This window comes from Scleropages formosus, unplaced genomic scaffold (genome assembly GCF_900964775.1).
Source record: "Scleropages formosus unplaced genomic scaffold, fSclFor1.1, whole genome shotgun sequence".
Taxonomy (NCBI): domain Eukaryota; kingdom Metazoa; phylum Chordata; class Actinopteri; order Osteoglossiformes; family Osteoglossidae; genus Scleropages; species Scleropages formosus.
Window position 1 is genome coordinate 82,468 of NW_021641057.1, and position 18,366 is coordinate 100,833.

Here is an 18,366-nt window from a genome sequence, read left to right on the forward strand (position 1 = left end):
TACAACCTCTCTCAATGCACATGTGTTTCAGGAACAGTCCAAACTGAGGAGATGGAAGGAAAGCAGAAATGTAGCATTGGAGGGACTGGGGCAATAAAATGCCACAGTCCAACCAAAATCTATCAGGGCTTAGTACTTCTGCCAAAAGGTTAGTTGCTCAACACCTCACGCCAAAGTAAAACCACAATGTTAGCATTTGTTCCAGATAAAGGATTCCAAACATGTCTTGAGAACAATGCAATAGTTGCACTCCTTCTCAGACGTGACTGCTTTGCTTTGTAAATTTTCAAACTGGTTAAGGAACGGAGTGACAAAGCACATTTTTAAGAGTCAGACAAGCACAGATCACAACTGAGTATAACAAAGAAAGCATTATAATCTGACACATTAATTAAAGAATAAAATGCAACCATATCTGTACTTCAGGGGACAGTGTTATGCAATGTTCATCTTTCTGTATGAATAATACAAACTGTAGCCCATTCTCCATATTTAATACATGAAAGCTGGAAAATGAATATTTATATACAGTACTTAGACTGTAAATTCTATTCCATTAAATTTTCCACAGGCAATAAAAACAAAAGTATTGTTACTGCAGGGGAAAAAATCTGTTTCCACTTATCGAGTCGAGGGATGTAAAAACTAGAACTAGGCAAGACCCTCTCTACTGAGACTGATGAAAAGAACCTGTGTCACTAGGAAAAAAAAGCTTGACAGCTGATCTAAAAATTTCAGTTATAGACAGACAGATACTTTATTGATCCCACAGGGGAAATTTTAGCCCATATTTGTACTTTATGGGCGGGTTACACTGACTATAAATATTAACATATCTTCAGATGTTTTGGCAAGATGTCAATATATATCATAATGTCGTACACTTTTCCCAAATATGCTTTGGTAACCTCACCAAGACCTTGTTTTTAATGGGTCAGATGTCAGTTGATTGCTGAGAAAAGCAAAAATTATTGAATATGTCAATATATGCCAATATTCTTACACTTTAAAACCCATGTATGTCAAAAACCCATATATGCAATGAACATATTGCCCATTCCGAGTATGAAAATGTTTAGCCCAAGAGAGTCAGCACATCAAAACTCAGGTAAATTAAATTATGCATTATTACAATTGTTTTTTCAGTCAACATGCAATGTGTGCAAACTGAAACCTTACATTACACACCTTAACTCCACATATCAGAACAGATTGTTATCAAAAAAGGTGGTAATGGCATCCAGAAATTTACCTTAACAGCGAGTTGAAGGGTTAAAGCCTGTTCTCCACAACACAGAGAGTGAAAACAGATTAGATGGGGTGACAGCTAATACAACAGTTGGAACAGTGGGGGGTTATTTTGGACAGACCCCGAGTGATATAGTTCTGGTGGCAGGAAAAAGTACGAATGCAGTCAGTGCCTACTCGGTGAATTAAACCGACTTTGTGTGCCAGTTTGAGACGGTATGTTAGTTAGTGAGTTGCACTAAGAGTACAATTTAATGTGCTGAACCCAGGCAGAGTGACCCTGCCATGGGTGTAAATGTCCATATCTGGTCCCAGGTTCATCCTCTTCACCAGGTTCTTCTCATAGAGGAGTGGATGGTAGGCACCAAGTGTGCATGCTGCATCGTAGAAGCGCTGATAGTAGTGGCACAGCTCTGTCTTGCGGCGTGAAGGTAGGAACTCATACAAGTGCACCACCTCGCACAGTGACATCATCAGTACTGTTCCTGTTCGAGTGAGTGGGGAGAAAGATTGAGAGTGCTAGGAAACAGATGAGAAAATTCAATATAATTAAATTTCTTAATAATAAAGTCTAATGTTTATAATACACAGAAGTTGAATAAATACTATCTGTATTTAATTGGGAAGAAGTTTGCACTCTATCTGGTACAGAGGTATACAAAGTTGGTGAGGTTAACCCTGTCCACTACACGACAGAGGGAAAAGCTAGGTAGGACATTACAAAATTCGTATTCTGTAACAGGTATCCCTCCGTTTACGAAACTAAAAGAAACCAAACCAATTTTTCCCCAAGTACCACTAATACACTGTGAAACATCTATATAACATTACAGCCCTCCTGTCTGTGCTGTTGGCACTTAGAACAAGAGAGTTAAACAGCAGCACTCACAGAGCACACATATGCCCCAAAAGTACTAAATAACAGAGCCAGAAGAAAAAACACAGGGGTCACCAATTGCCCCCCTCCCCAAAACGGTTGCTTATTCAACTATGCATACACACAGGGGCAGCACTGCATTATAGATGCTCCTCGACTTACAATAGTTTGACTTACGATTTTTGACTTTACAATGGTGAGATAGCGATACACATTCAGTAGAAACTGGACTTTGAATCTAAATTTTTTCCAGGCAACCGATATTCGGTACGGTACTCTCTCATAATGCTGGGCAGCGGCAGCAATCCTCATCTCCCAGTCTGCCACACGGTCGCTAGTGTATACAACTAATACTCTACAGTGTTCTGTGTTGCCAGCGCTTTTTGGATACCTCCTCATATCTACGTTGAGTTTTGTGCATCCATCATGTCTACGAAATGCGCATCTGTGTCTCCAGCTACTGGTGAGAAGAAGAAGAGGAAGGCAATTACTCTTAAAGAGAAACTCAACAGGCGGCAAGCCCATAATGGCCTTTGCATGTATGCTAGGCTATGATGTTCGGTAGGTTAAGTGTATTAAATGCATTTTCGAATTACGATATTTTCGACTTATGATGGGTTTATTGGAACACTGACTGAGTGCAGAGAACACTCAAAATGTGCATATATATCAGAAAAAAAAACCATCACTGTCACGTCCCACGGGGTTACTGCCCCTCCTGGTCAGAGGCGGCGCCACTCAGTGCCACTAGGGAACACCCACATATCAGCTCACAGTCTCATAGGACCCGGAGATATAAAAGGAGCAAGCGGAGCAGAACCGATTGCGGATTCTTAATCAGCGGTTCGATTGTGCTCTCTTGGCGATTAGTAGTCTCTTGTTCCCTCAGTCGGTTTCCTAGGTGTTCATGTTCCAGTCCCGAGTGCCCATCCTGTCAGTTCCTGCCTCTTGTTCTCCAGTCCTGGTCCAGCGTTCCAGTCCGGTATTTCGTCACGTCTCGGGGTTCCAGTCATACTCACAGAGTAACATTTCGCTGTCCACCTTAGTTTAAACACCGTGTGTGTTTCCTGGTCTCGTGTTTCCTGTTTCACTTCCACCGAGTGTCTTACAGCCTGCACAATGCACTTTTAATATCACTCTGCACGAGAAGTCATTCTACGTTTCGTCCGTGTTCGGACGTAATAGCAATGCGCGTCCATGTCGGACTCCCGTCCGGACGCTACAATCACCTAAACTTGCTAATAATAATAATAATAATAATAATAATAATAATAATAATAATAATAAGCCTGCTAACAGTTCTGCTGTCTACCCAATCACTAAATTAAAGAGCAGCTGGTACTATTTGCTTTGTCCACCTCACAGAAACTTTCAGCAACTGCTGACATCACCTTCACACTTAAAATGTGCTAGCATAGTAACCCTACTTTTGATCCAAAGGCCACCAATTCAGATCTCATCTACTGCTATAGATGAGCAAGGCACTTTCTCTAAATTGCTCCAGTGAAATTATCCAGGCGTATAAACTGGTAAGAAGCTATTTGGTAGCTTAACATCGCAAGTCACTTTGAATAAGCGTCAACTAAATGAATAAATTACACTTCCCACAATGCAACTCTCGCTTTCCTCACACACCAACAGACGGAGAGCTCTGGATGCAGACATGGGCATCATTTCATGATTACCAAACACTTAGTGAGGTAATTAATTGGTTTGTTTTTAGGCAGCAAGTTCCAGAAATAAGAACTTGGATATATTAGAAGCGCAGTAATGTACAAAGTGAAAATAGAACTGACCAAATAATTATTTTTGGGATCTGGGAAGTTACTGGGTCACAATGAGAAGCTGTATATATCAGAAGTGCAGTAATGTACTGCTGTTGTTGTCAATGAATAATGCCAACAACAGCAGTACATTACTACACTTCTCATATATATTTCGTTAACTTATTTTTTTTGTTATGTAATTTGAAAATTGGGTATGAAAAGCCAAGAGTGGTCATACTGGAATTTTGGCTAGAGTTCTTAAATCGAGGGATGCCTGTAGTCAAAAATTAAGGAAACACATAAATCTTATACATACCAAGCAAACCAGAGGAGGGTGGGTTTCTCTGGATAGGCTCAGCCATGTTGTCCTGAATTCGGTTCCACAGCTGCCACTCAACTTGTGGGTGGAGAACGTAGAACGGTTGCTGGGGATGTAAGCGGCGGTACTTCTGGTATTGCTGGAATATGGGATAGTCTGTTCGGTTGTACCACTAACATTAGGGTAGCGAGAGAAAGAGAAAGAAAGAAATGCTCAAATAGCCTCTGGCTCCTAACATTCAAATGATTCAAATGGCCTGATCCACTAATAATGGAAACAACTAGACAATCCCCTGTACAGCCCTGTTGCTGAACCCAGATGATACCCAAATTCAAAAATACAAGTGCACAGATTCATCTGCTGAAAATTCCATTCCCTTCTTCTGTAAAAAAAAAAAAAAAAAAAAAAAAAAAGTGACACCTTGTCTACATGTCATATATCTCTGTTTCATGTTCACAGCCTCCCCACTTCCAGCTCACTAACCTCGGCAAGGTCAGCTGAGTAGGGTGCAGGGTCCCAGGCTACCAGGGTTCCAGCGCTATACAAAGAGCTGGAGAGAAAGCGGTGGTCATCAGAAGCCATCACCTGTAAAGTACATTCACACCAGGTGTTACTACAACACCAATGTTTTTAAACATTAGACATCCAACTATTTTGTCCAATTAGGAAACAAATGTCCCACAAGTTCAATCTTATTTGACATCATTATACTTTGTGTTCAATTTCTGTTATTAGAACAACTTCACACTTCTAGCAAATGCTCCTTTTACAAGAATTTGTATTTGTAAGCAAATGTAATTTGAGCTATAATACTGGCATAACAGCTCACACTCGCAAAGAACACCTGATGAGAACTGTAACATAAATTCAAAGTACGGTCCTTGGTCACACTGAACACCATACAAGTTGAGCAGCCCTCCCCATGCAGGGCACGGGTGTTTCTGCATGTCTTTGTTGTCCCACATATTTCACAGAAATCTTGTGTCTCTTTTTGCTTGATTATCGTGAAGGATTATGGAAAAGTTTTAGAGAAAGTGCAAAAAAAGCATAAAGGCAAAGAAAAGCATAAACATTTTAAAACTTGAAGTACAGACTGGAATGGATCTTATGGTACAGCCCACATGTCGTGAGGCACTTGTGTTAAACTGCACCAAAATCCTGCCCAAAAAAACTGAATAAAACAACAAAAGAACGAGAAATAACTGTAAAATAGAAAGAGAAAACAACAGTAAATTAAGGTAACAAGCTAAATAATGAAAAGGAACGGGGAAAGGGAGCTAAATATATGAGCATGCTAAAGTGATATTATAAATGATGTTGAACTTGTGGGTCTTAAGCCTGCACACAAAGGCGTCCAGAGTAGTTTTGATATTCCGCATTTATTTCTGAACGGGATTTTCTCAGTGTCTAAAAGCTTAGGCAAGGATTTAGCACGTTTAGTGAAAAGTCGAAGAACTTCTTATGGCACAGAGTTGTGGCTCGGGAATTCATTATTATTTTTTCCCAAATGTAATGGTAACAGTGGGGTGCGGTGGCGCAATGGGTTGGACCACAGTCCTGCTCTCGGGTGGGTCTGGGGTTCAAGTCCCGCTTGGGGTGCCTTGCGACGGACTGGCGTCCTGTCCTGGGTGTGTCCCCTCCCCCTCTGGCCTTACGCCCTGTGTTGCCAGGTAGGCTCCGGTTCCCCGTGACCCCGTAGGGGACAAGCGGTTCAGAAAATGTGTGTGTGTGTGTGTGTAATGGTAACAAAGAGTTCTTTTCACATGAATTTGCAAGAAGATCTTGTGGAACAAATTACTTTCATTATTTGAAGGAAGCAATATTGACATGAAAAAGGAGCAGTTTTCAACACAGCTAAAATATCAATTATATAACAAGTTAGCTTGACCTGGGTTGTTACTAGCTTTTTTCCCTGCCTGATTAAAAAACTAGATAAATATTTACTTGATTTAGATAAAGAATTCAAACCTTATGTTTGTTTCCCCACACACAGGAGCCAGCTCCCCATGGCACATTTTCAAGAACATAGCAAGAATCACCAGGAACCCCAGCGAAACTGGGGTAGCTCAGCTGAATGTGAATAGGGGCCGCAGGCTGGACTGGACTACACAAACAGCCGTGGTCACAAACACTGGTACCTGGGAATTTATGAGCCGGACTGTTGTTTTGGTGCCCACGTCCTTTTCATATCCCCCCGTAGGGGCCGCGTTGAATCTTAGCACAGCATCGTGAGAATCTGCCAGGGCAATTACACAGTTAAAACCATCATCTTCATTGTTATGGCTGTTTTTTTTCTCATGAATAGCATTGTGAAGCATTAAAAAACTAGCAGATGGCATGAAATCTGTGGGTGGTAAGGAAGGCAGAGATTGTGTGAGATTATGACTGCTCTGTTGTCGTCAACTACATGCTGTGTGATTTAGCATTCTAAACATACACAGAAGTGACAGCCTGCGCCAGAAATTCAGCCTTTGTCAAGAAAACTGCCTACTACTCTCTACTCAGCATCCTCAGTACACTCAACTCATGATGCCAGATGCAAGGTGACAACTGGGAAAACACTTTCATACAGTCTCACACGTGTGTGCTTGCCACATGGTTTCTTTACACATTTCTCTTATGTGTTAAACATAGTGTCACAAATTCAAAAAGCAGGAAAGCTGGCCAAGATGTAGCTCCAGCAGCTTTCAGCAGCAAGAGAATTCACTGTCGTAACAATTTTGTGAATTGCTACCAACCTCTCTGTGATCTCAACAGAGGAAACAAAACCATCGGACTGCCTTATAACAAAGTGAAAATCAGAACAAACGCGGAATATAGTGAACAGTTAACATAACGCAAAATTTAGGAAATCTACAATACATTCACGTTACATTTTTCTCTAATGAATGGCCACTGTAGCAGGACAGAGGCCAACAGCTGCATTTAAGTAAAAAAACCCATACATCAGGAAATTAAAGGAACATTTAGAAATGAGGAGTGTTATATGGAGAGATGCAAAGGAGGGGGGTGTGTGGGGATGGTGGCCATATACTCAGCATTAGGCCAATATATGGTCATTTTCAGATCCCCTACCAATCTCCCTCCCCAGTCCGGAGTTTCTAAGGGAGCCTGCTGACGAGACCACCGCGCAGCTCTTGAAGGGCCCCAGATCAGAGGTCAGAGGTCGAGGAGGAAGCTGTGAGCTCCAGGGTAGCCCTGAGAAGGGCTTTAAATCAGAGGTGAGTGTAGTAACCACGACCCTCTCCTTTAGTTGGCAGAGGAGTTCAGGTCCGCTCAGCTTGTGACCTGACCCGGAACCGCTGGTCCCCTGGAACTGCACCCCATATTTATTCATGGCCTGAGAGAAGGAAGGAGGGAGGTACCACCAGCATAAGGTGGAAGTCATTTTGGTGACCCAGTCATGTTACACTGTTAGATAAATGTAGCTGTGCAGACTGTGCAAAATCAATCCTTTCTGTTTTACCCCCATGCCTCTAATTGCATTCTGCTCCTCACCTGGTAGTTCTGCACCACTTTCCTCAGCCTCTTTCCAAGCATGGCAGTGGACATGTCCTCATTCCACACCTCCCCTAGTTTGCCATGGGGTCCAAAGAGATCTGCATCCCCCATACCCCCATCCCCACTGCCTCTCCTTCTCTTGCTCCAGGAGGTGCCCTCCAGCAGCCACCTTAATGGTCGAGGCAAAAGCCAGGAGAGAAGCCCCCTGGCCCCCAATTCCCTGCGTCGTGCCTTAATCTCATCTGGTCCAACTGGTGTGCCATTGGCAGAGGGCAGCTGAGACAGTATGGGGATGGGATGGCGAGGATCTCCAGGGATGATGCCAGGCAGATTTTGAGGATTCACATAGATGGGCTTGGTGTTGGCACCGCTGTTCGCCCGTAGTGCTTTTGCCAGAGCATGAGCCCTAGGCTGAGCCCGAGTGCGTGCCTGCACACCGAAGATGGCATCTGTAACTGGAACACTGTTCTCTGCGCAGAAAGCATAGAGGAGGCCCATTGCCACGCAAAAGAGCGCCATGCAGAAGGCCCCCCGCCGTGCCCTTCGACGCAGGCGCCACAACAGGCTGACGCGGTCCATTGCTGCCCCGGGGATCTGTGGAAACAAAAGTGCATATTATGCTGCTATGGTAGATGCTCCCTGTCACCTTGCACTCATGCTGTATCGTAAGTGTGATTGCTGGTTTAGTGTGGCAGTGAGAGAAGCAACTATCCCAGAGTGAACTGTGCTGTCAACAAAGTGATTATAGCAGGTATCCAGTCCGCTTACCCAGCCAGAGAGCGTATTGTGATATGTGCTAAAAGAACTATGGTGGGAGGTAAAGTGGGCATTTCTCCAGATGGCCACATAAAATGTTTTATCCAGAAATAAAAAAGCTTTCACCTGTAAAATTTTTCATATGCAATTATGATCTGCTAACTGAAGTCATCCGGAGAAGATGCTAATCTGAAGAAGCTAAAGCTTAAACAATTCAAACTCTGCTAAGGTTTTGCTTTTCCTGCCCAATTAAGGCATCTCCATGAAGGAAAGATCTACTCGTCATCCACCACTGCTTTCCTAGTTGGTCTGAAGCACTGAGACTGAGAATGAAATTTCTTTTTTTTCTGCTCTTACATAGTTTTATGTTTCTTTCTTGGTTCATGTGTTTCACATGTTTTTTTTAATGTTTATTATTTCATCCGTTTTTATTCCACTAAGGATGGGTCCTGGGGCTGAGGTGTGGTCAGGGATTTCTAGTTATGAGTTATGTTACCTTGTACTTTAGTGATTAGCACCGCAGCCCTTGGATCCAAAGGTTGCAGGTTTAAATCTCACCTCCTGCTGTAGTGTCTTTGACCAAAGTAAATGAATAAATATAGGCTTTAGGGTTAGGAGGTGTCAATAGCTAGATGGAAAAGCGACATATTCATCAAATTACTCACATAATTAGAATAAACATTTATTTAAGAACGGAAGAGGCACAAGCCTGAGGAGGGGGGAACCCTGGATGAGTCACCAACCCATCACAGGTTGCTACACATGTGCATACACTCACTTACTCACACACTGCAGGCAATTAAGCATCACCAATCCACAGCTGCATGTCTTTGAACTGTGGGAGGAAAGCAGAGCATCCGGAGAAAACCAACGTAGACATGGGGAGAACATGCAACCTCTACACAGATCAAGAAGATCAAGCCCACGTTCTCTCGGATCACCCAGGTGCTGTGAGGTGGCACTGTTACTCAACAGCAAACACCAGAATAGAAATTGCTAATACTTGATCACAACAATTCAACAAAACAACTCAAAAAAGGTGTAACACACCCTGACTGGTACTTCCAAATAACCACACATACTGATCAGTATGAGAGCAAGAATTCAACATGTTTCAGCCTGTGCAAGATACTTTACTTAGTATTCATTTCTCTTTTTTTTTTTCCTGTGAAGGTTAAACAATAAGATTAAATGCGTTACTCACTGAAGTCACAATAGAGGTAAGTAAGCCCTAGTGAACATGCTAAAAGCACGCACAGTTATTTTTTAGTAGTCCTTCAGTCATCTCCCACTCTCTTACATCAAAACAAAATGTAATTTCATGTTTACCTCATTATAAATCTGTCCATATAAATGACAAACCAAAAAATGACCTCACAAAGGTCCCTGTTTCTGACAATCCTGCTCCCAAATTTCAATTAAAAAAAATGCCTATTTGTAGTTGAAACAGGGACAGAGCTTGTCCCACTGGAAAGGGCCCTGAAAGTGATGTGAGCTACCAAAAATACCACTAAAAAGAAAGGGAAAGCTCACCACATTTAAGCAAGGCTGTAGGCAAAACACAAATGAAATTAGTACTAGAGCATCTTTGGACTGCTGGGCATAGCACCAAACCCTTAGTAAAAAGGAGGGGGGATCCAAGAGTATGTCTCTGCAGCGACTGGTTGCTTTATCATTGCTCCATGTTGTCTTGACAATGAAATCCATTTCAATTAACTTTAAGAGGGAGGGTAATGGAAGCGATATAAGAAGCTTTGATGGGAGTGAGTTTACACAGAATGTGTTCACGGAAAGAACAATCAAGGCCACAAAATGTCAAAATGAAGAAAACTGAATTTTTAACTTTGAAACAATATTTTATTCCACATATATAATATATATACAGTATATATTTGCCATGCATAAAACTGGACACCATAAACCCATGGTATTTAGCAGCAGGATATTACACACACACATACATTTTCAGAACCGCTTGTCCCATACGGGGTCACGGGGAACCGGAGCCTACCCGGCAACACAGGGCGTAAGGCCGGAGGGGGAGGGGACACACCCAGGACGGGACGCCAGTCCGTCGCAAGGTACCCCAAGCAGGACTCGAACCCCAGACCCACCGGACAGCAGGACTGCGGCCCAACCCACTGCGCCACCGCACCCCCACACACACATTTTCAGAACCGCTTGTCCCGTACGGGGTCACGGGGAACCGGAGCCTACCCGGCAACACAGGGCGCAAGGCCGGAGGGGAAGGGGACACACCCAGGACGGGACGCCAGTCCATCACAAGGCACCCCAAGCGGGACTCGAACCCCAGACCCACCGGAGAGCAGGACTGCGGTCCAACCCACTGCGCCACCGCACCCCCAGTCAGGATATTACAGTTTGGTGTATTTTATTCAGTAACTGTGGTATTGGAAATGATTTTAAAACTTGTTATGCAATTTGTATTACGATCATTTTCCCTTTTTTCTATGTGTGAATGAGAAATGGAATTTTTCAAAACCTGCCCTTTGGTATTCACATGCAATTTCTTTGGAAATATAATAGAAAATAGACCTTTTTATGAAACTGAAGATTAAAAAATTACATAATGGTTATCTTATGTAAAAGTTAAGGTGAAATTTTAATTCAATGTCGATACAAAAATGCACCGTCCACAGAAGAAATTTTTTTCACCAAAAAGCCCATGTTTATATGTATTCTTTAAACTGCTAAATTTGCAAAGTTTTAATCCAAGCTAACTGGAAAAAAAAAATTCTGACAAAAATTAAACCAAATATTGTGCTTTGAACATTCAGTATTCAAGGCTGGATTGTGATGACTCCTCCATTGGTCATCTCAAAGATGAGATGGACACTTTCTCTCATAATGGCACCTTCACACACTGTTTATTTCTCTCGAAGTATACATGATAATCGTAAGAATATTCATTCGGCACAGAAACCTGGGATTCTGCCCTCCAATGACATCTACTTACGTTACCAAAACAGACAAACGTCAAAAAGTATGACTCTTGTTCATCTTTTGTCTTCATCTTTTTTCAGGTCCTTCATTAAGGCTGCTCTTTCTTTTTCTGGGGTCATAGAAAAAGATGGAAGTCTTGTGCATTTGCAATCTTCGCTAACAATGTTCTGAAAGCATACAAATTCTGTCTAATTCACGTTGTCTTCCTTTAAATTTCCGCTTCTTCGGTTTAACAGTGAGCTCTGGCATGCTCTTGGCTTCCACCATTTCGGACAAGTGAAAACAAAACAGAAGTAAACAATTGGTCTATTGATGTCACATGACATTGATCAAATGAAAAAACTCGACCCTTCGTCATTTTTCGTCAGGGAGAATTGCATTACGACCGCTCTTTCAAATTAGGCTTTTTTCTTTGCTTCAAAATGCAGGACTATGATTTTTTCCATTAGGAGAGCATTTTTGGAAGAAACTGGGACAAATGATCTATAGGGTAAGGGGGATAACTACATTTTTTTAAAATTGTGACTACAATTGTTCTTCCCGTGGACTCTTCATTTCTTATTAGTCGATAAATTTAAGCTAGCAAATTTTTCATTTGTATATGCAGACTTACATTTTCCACAGTATTTTAGGCAGGTTTGAAATTTCAAATCTTCACAGCTACGAGACCGTATTTTCAGTCAAAAATGAGACACGCTGTGGGTGTTTAACGTCAAAAACTTTTTCATGTTTACCCGACACTATTTACCATTATTTATCACTTCAGCGCTTACACTTCCTCTCGCTTCTACCCATCTCATACTGTCCTACATCACAAAATGCACAGGAGGAACAGTGCTGTCCTACATTTGCAAGACAAGACACACCAGAGACATAACCTACTGTAGTTGTTTATAATTAATTAGCATTACAAGTGTTTTGTCATTTTGCTGAAAGTCAGATCAGCAGCTGAGCTGAGAAAACAAACGGATGGCTGAACAGTTTCTATGAGGTAAGGTGGGATTGGACAACTACCAGAAAAAAAAAAAAAAACATACTTTACCTATATTGTTTCAGTAAACTATCCAACTCTGTGAGTAGTCAAAGCAGTATAAGGAACTACGACCCTGAAAACTGCAATAAATGTATTTAGTACACTCTGATGAAGAACAGAGCTAACGTGTCAGTATCAGAAAGCCTTTGTTTTCCAGCAAAGGTAAATGGGAAGCGAATGAAAACTTCTCTCCAAAGAAAACGTGATGAAGCAACCTCTTTAGAGTCTTAGCACAGTGGGTTGAACAACCAAAGGTTAAGTGAGTAACTGTTTAGAAGGAACAACAAGAGCCTTTGAGCATCAATTGTGCCAGGCACACCGGCTGAGAGTGAGGCCTCAGAGGCAACTGCCATAAAAACAGTGTTCACTATAGAATCATAAAACTGAACAAATGGTACACTGAGTCAGGTCACAAAAGATAGGTTTAAGCAGACATATGGTTCATAGGGTGGAAAGAAACAAACTAACTGCACTTAAGAATCACGAATCTGCATCTATGTCTCTCCTTCTGCTAATGTAATGCACAAATTGTATTTTCTATGAGATGTACATCACTTTGGAGAAAAGCATCTGCTAAATTAATAAATGTACATGTAAGCGGATGAGACTGTGAATTCTAAGCTTTTATGTTGGGCCAGCGTGAGCGTCTATGACTAAAAACATCAGATTCAAAAAACTAATGCCTAGAAAGACCAAAGTTATCATCCAGTCAGCTGGGTTGAGAAGGCCGTCTTATTTGCTCCGCAGATCCTACTAAGTTTGCACCAGTTACTCTGCCTCCTGACCCTGCCTTGTATATTTTGTCCGGTAATTTCAAGAAGTTTTGAAGGGGCAGCACTGTGGCACGGTGGCACAGAGAGTAGCGCTGCTGTCTCACAGCATCTGGGTGGTATGAGAGAATGTGGGTTTGATCCACACTTGGTCTGTGTGGAGTTTGCATGTTCTCCCCTGTGTCTGTGTGGGGTTCCTCTGGGTGCTCTGGTTTCCTCCCACAGTCCAAAGACATGCTGTTCAGGTTTCCCCATAGTATGTGAGTGACAGAGAGTGTGTGTGTTTCACTGATATATGGATGAGTGACCCATTGTAAGTAGTGTATCTAGCAGTGTAAGTCACCTTGGTGAATAAGGTGTGTGGGCTGATAATGCTACATAGTATCTATTGTATGTTGCTTTGGAGAAAAGCATCTGCTAAGTGAATAAATGTAAGTTCTGTTCCTGCCTTGCCTAACTTTCACATTAACAGTCAGGACTCAGATTTTTTCTAGGAAGATTTGTAACTCTGGTCCACTGTTAGCATTGGCATTAATGTTTTTGTGCATGACCTTTCTGCTTTCAGGCCTCTTGCTGACCCCACACACCAAAAGTGTGCAGGTTCCCAGTCTAGGCTCCATGTGGTGGAATTAACTCTCGCTCTCCCTCAAAATTGCTGACTCTCTTCCAACACTCAGGAAAGGGTGTCCAAACACATTGCTTTCATACCCACTCCTCTCTGGACTTCCTAACTGCTCCATAATCTTGCATCACATCATCTGCACCCATCACCTCTGTATGTCCTATGAATTCTATCTTTAGCTACTTCTTGTGTAATGTGAACGGATAAAAAAAAATTATGGTATGTACTGGACAAAAGAGCGCCTCTGCTGCTCGTCTGTTATGGAAATAAACTCTTGTTTACAGCGACAAACACTTAGAGAAGTGCCTCGTAACGAATAGTTTTATGGTTATAGTTTGTGCGTAGAGGCTAGAACACTCATCTCAAGGTAACACCTTTTTGAGGGTGGAGTGGTACTACGCCGGGTAACTCATATTTCTTTATAACTGATAAATGGAAGCATTGCATTTAATTAGCTGTTCTGTGTGGATTACAGAAACGATATATTGCAGAACACACACAGAAGTACGCAGTACGGGCAGACAACCGAGTTTAGGGATCGAGTGCTAATATTATATGATCCTCCCGGCCCCGGCCCCGGTAAGTATTAACTGGAAATGGTTTACTCAGTAAATTACTGCCCACATGATGACTCAACCGCTGCTATAAAATTTTAAACAAGTCACCAGGCAGGGTAGCAGACTGATGGCCCCGTTTCCCTTAGCAGCACGTGCGACAGGGTTCCACCCGCGCGGGTTCCAAGCCAAGGATGTGCGTTTCCTGTGCGGGAAAAAGGCACTCACCCTGTATCCCATGTTCACGGTCGTTCTCCCCGCCACCCGTCCACTTAGGTTTCAGCCGCCTTCGGGCCACTCATCTCGTATTAGCGGACACGGCGTATCTGGCACACGCTGAAAGAACGACACGACTAAATCCAATAGGATTTCTTAAAACGTAAGCAACACAAATAATAAGCACGCCATATTACGCGTCAAATAAATATTTTTTGGGAAATTAAAATGACTCGTTCACCGTGTCGTGTGCGTCGGTCCTCCGAAGATAGCAAAAGGGGCAAATTTATTTTTAGACAGACACGTGACGCGACACATTGAGCGAGCGTTACGCTCAATAACAATAATAGGCTTACCGGACAACACCGCCGCAGTCGTTGTTCTCCGTTATCTGCAGTAATGAGCTGGAAATGTGTCCACGCAGCTCTAGGCTTCGCTATGCCGGCTACAACATAGGGGATATCGGGCTCCCAGAGCGCATGCACAGTATCTGTGCCTCGGCGACTGTGCAGCCGCACACTGTGGTGCCCGGGGCGCTGCGGCAAAGCCGACAGATATCCGCATGAGCGTTAACGCTGCTGCACCAGCTGCGCAGTGGAGCCCACATAGAGAGAGCGGAGGGAGAGCGAGCGAGCGAGAGAGAGAGAGCATAGATATAAACACACCGACGATCCCTAAGCAGCAGCCGTACAATTTATGACTGAAATTTGCTATAAACATTCTTAAGGTTTATTTCTATTCTCTTATCCTTACCACTGAGCGTCGATTGAATTAATATTGTGCAAGAACAGAAATAACATTTTAGGAGATGCATAAGTAATTACAGCTGCATTTGATAATAAACTGAGCTGCACTGACTGCCGGGTACAGGCTGAAGGGAAATAGACCCAGTTAATGGGTTCGCGAACCATTTTACTGGCATTGTGCAGTTCGGCTAAATAAAGGCTTCCACAGTTAATGCCAGTGTGTAACGCGTTTTAAAATGAATGTGGGCTATTACATACACATAATACAGCACTTTACGTCCGCATTGCAGTGGAGTCAGTATAACAGCTTGGTTAGACGCCCTGTTATTTGTGCAAATTGTCTCTTATTAGCGCTGTACACATTCTAAAAATGTACTTATGCGGGTATATGCACGGATCGGAAATTAAATGACAAAGTTCAGTTATTAAATTATAAAGAGCGTTTATCCTAGTAAACTGAGTTCCCCAAGAACACAATGAATAACTGCAAAATTAAGAGATTTAGACTACTTAGTCAAGACAATTTGTTGTTTTATTACCGGATGCAGTGATTATTTTAACTGCATTTATTTACGTTTTTGATGTTGAGTCTGCACAGTACTGTGTGTGTGTATATATATGTAATGTAAAACTCATAATAAAATTAATTTTTTTTTAATTTTTAATTGTACAGTTCTTGTTTTCTTATATGTTGGTGTTTTATATTATATTTTATATTGTGATAGTATGGCAGTGCTCCAGTGATTGTAAAAGGTTAGATTTTTCCCTGTTTCACATGGACTGCAGATGCAGTATATTATTTGTACCAACCACCTGGACAGTGTTCACTACAAGAAACACTGGATAATGTGCCATCAGCAAAGTCCTATGTAGTGTTCTTGTGAGGTCCTGTTCAAGTGTTCAACAAAGACCTCTCAAAACCTGCTTACAAGGACTTACACACACACATACACACACACACACACACACACACACACACACACACACACGCATTGTCTGAAACCGCTTGTCTCATGCAGGGAGCCAGAGCCTAACCTAGCAACACAGGGCGTAAGGCTGGAGGAGGAGAGGACACACCTAGGACGGGACGCCAGTACAACATACGGCACCCCAAGCGGGACTTGAACCCCAGACCCACCAGAGAGCAGGACCCGGTCAAACCCACTGCACCACTGCACCTCCTACAAGGACTTACATCACACCCAAAATTATGTTCCAGGAAAAAATATGTAAATACGGAAGCATAATTTTCTCTTTAAGGTTGGCAGTTGTTTTTTCATTTGCGATTGAACCAATAGAAAGCAAGTAAACAACCTTGTAGCCAATGAAATGTATACCATGAACAAGTGACATGTTGAACATGCGTGAAGTTTGTTATGAATTGTAGGAGTTTTGATGTTCGGTGAGACTCCCTGATCTCTGTTGCTAGTGAGTGACTCTCCCTTTGGCTGAAGTAAAGGATACCATTAGTGAACCTTTCTCCTGTCTTTTAGTGAATTGGATGGTGTGTAAAATTTCTTCCACAGCAGGGATCAGTGCTACTGACCCCCCCCCCCCCCCCACTGTTCTATGTTGTTATGTTCTCTGTCAAGTGTATTGTTGTACCATGGCCCAGGGAAAATATATCTCCATCTTTCCTGTGCCTCTATAAAATGTGAAATAACAGTGAATTTTGAACCTGCCATGTTTGTATGTAGCAGTGTATACTTCCATTTACATCTTCATATTTGTTAAAGTGTGAGAGGGTGCAGTGGCGTGGCGGGTTTGACCTGTGCCCGCTCTCTGACAAGACTGGGGCTCGAGTCCTGCTTGGGGTGCCTTGCAACGGACTGGCGTCCCATCCTGGGTGTGTCCCCTACCCCTCCAGCCTTGCGCCATGTGTTGCTGGGTTAGGCTCCGGTTTGCCGCGACCCCGCTCGGGACAAGTGGTTTCAGACAGTGTGTGTGTGTGTGTGTGTGTGTTCTTTAATTTGACATTTGTAGTGGCTTAAATTAATGCACCGATTGGCACGTTTAGCTTCAGGAGAATGATGCACCAAGTTAAAGGGTATATTACGAACTGTGAAATATGGAGGTTGTTGTTTCCAGGATTTTTGTTTTCAGTGGCCCTGGGACCCTTGTTAAGATCAACTGCATAAAGAACACCACAATGGGTCAACATATATCCTCAGCTCTCGCTAATGTATAACAAGGTCATGTACCACAAAAAACCGCTACAATAGCTCACAAATAGCTTATGAAAATATGTACTCTTTTTTAATACAATGGAATTTTTTTCGTTTGCCATTTTACTTCCACATCAGGTATTTTATTCATTGCCTACTGTGTCTTTCATTATGGAAAGAGCATGCATACTAAATATCTTTAGATCATAAACATTTGCGAAAATGTATACCTTTCTCACTGCTTATACATCCAGGATAGATTCATGACTGCTGCAAGTTGGAACAAGTGGTTATTAATAATGAATGACAATAAAATTTCAAAATCATTAAAAGAAAAAGTAGGTATGATATTTTTTGTTATAAATATTATAAAATATGTTGCTGCTATTACTGACATACAAAAATACCTTTTATTACTTTTAATAATGTTTGTTTTGTTTTAATTTCATTTCATTTTGTTCAAGAACAAATTTTTCCACAATAAATAATGGCAATTTGCCCATTCACAATTTGTGTAACAGGGTGATTTCACTAAACAAATTCTCATTTTTATGAGAGGAGTGGGTGTACTTTCTGAAAGCCAGGTTGCCAGTGGATGGAAGCTGCAACTTTTGCAAGGTAGACTTTCCAGACTTTCAGGTCTGACACTGACCCGAATAATACTCAGAATCAAAAAAACTGTTTACAGAGGACAAAATCATTGTTTTGCTAAGGCCATCAGAGGCACCAGACTTAAACTGTACAAACATGTTTCAGAGTTCTGCCTTCATTCCCACTGCCAGTAAACTAGAGTGTCAGTAAAGCCAGGATAAAACCCAACAGAATGAGT

The 18,366-nt window shown here is 42.1% G+C and overlaps 1 protein-coding gene across 1 annotated transcript; it reads right to left on the minus strand.

The window, feature by feature from the left end:
• Positions 1 to 1,109: 1,109 nt before the first annotated feature.
• On the minus strand, positions 1,110 to 15,217 carry st6gal1 (ST6 beta-galactosamide alpha-2,6-sialyltranferase 1). The gene is made up of 8 exons (XM_018751622.1): positions 14,983 to 15,217; positions 14,639 to 14,746; positions 7,709 to 8,305; positions 7,286 to 7,550; positions 6,349 to 6,446; positions 4,694 to 4,795; positions 4,208 to 4,382; positions 1,110 to 1,733 (listed from the first exon to the last, which is right to left on the minus strand). The coding sequence occupies exons 2-8, from the start codon at positions 14,648 to 14,650 to the stop codon at positions 1,474 to 1,476; spliced, it is 1,509 nt and encodes a 502-aa protein (XP_018607138.1). The 5' UTR covers positions 14,651 to 14,746; positions 14,983 to 15,217; the 3' UTR covers positions 1,110 to 1,473.
• Between the last annotated feature and the right edge of the window lie 3,149 nt (positions 15,218 to 18,366).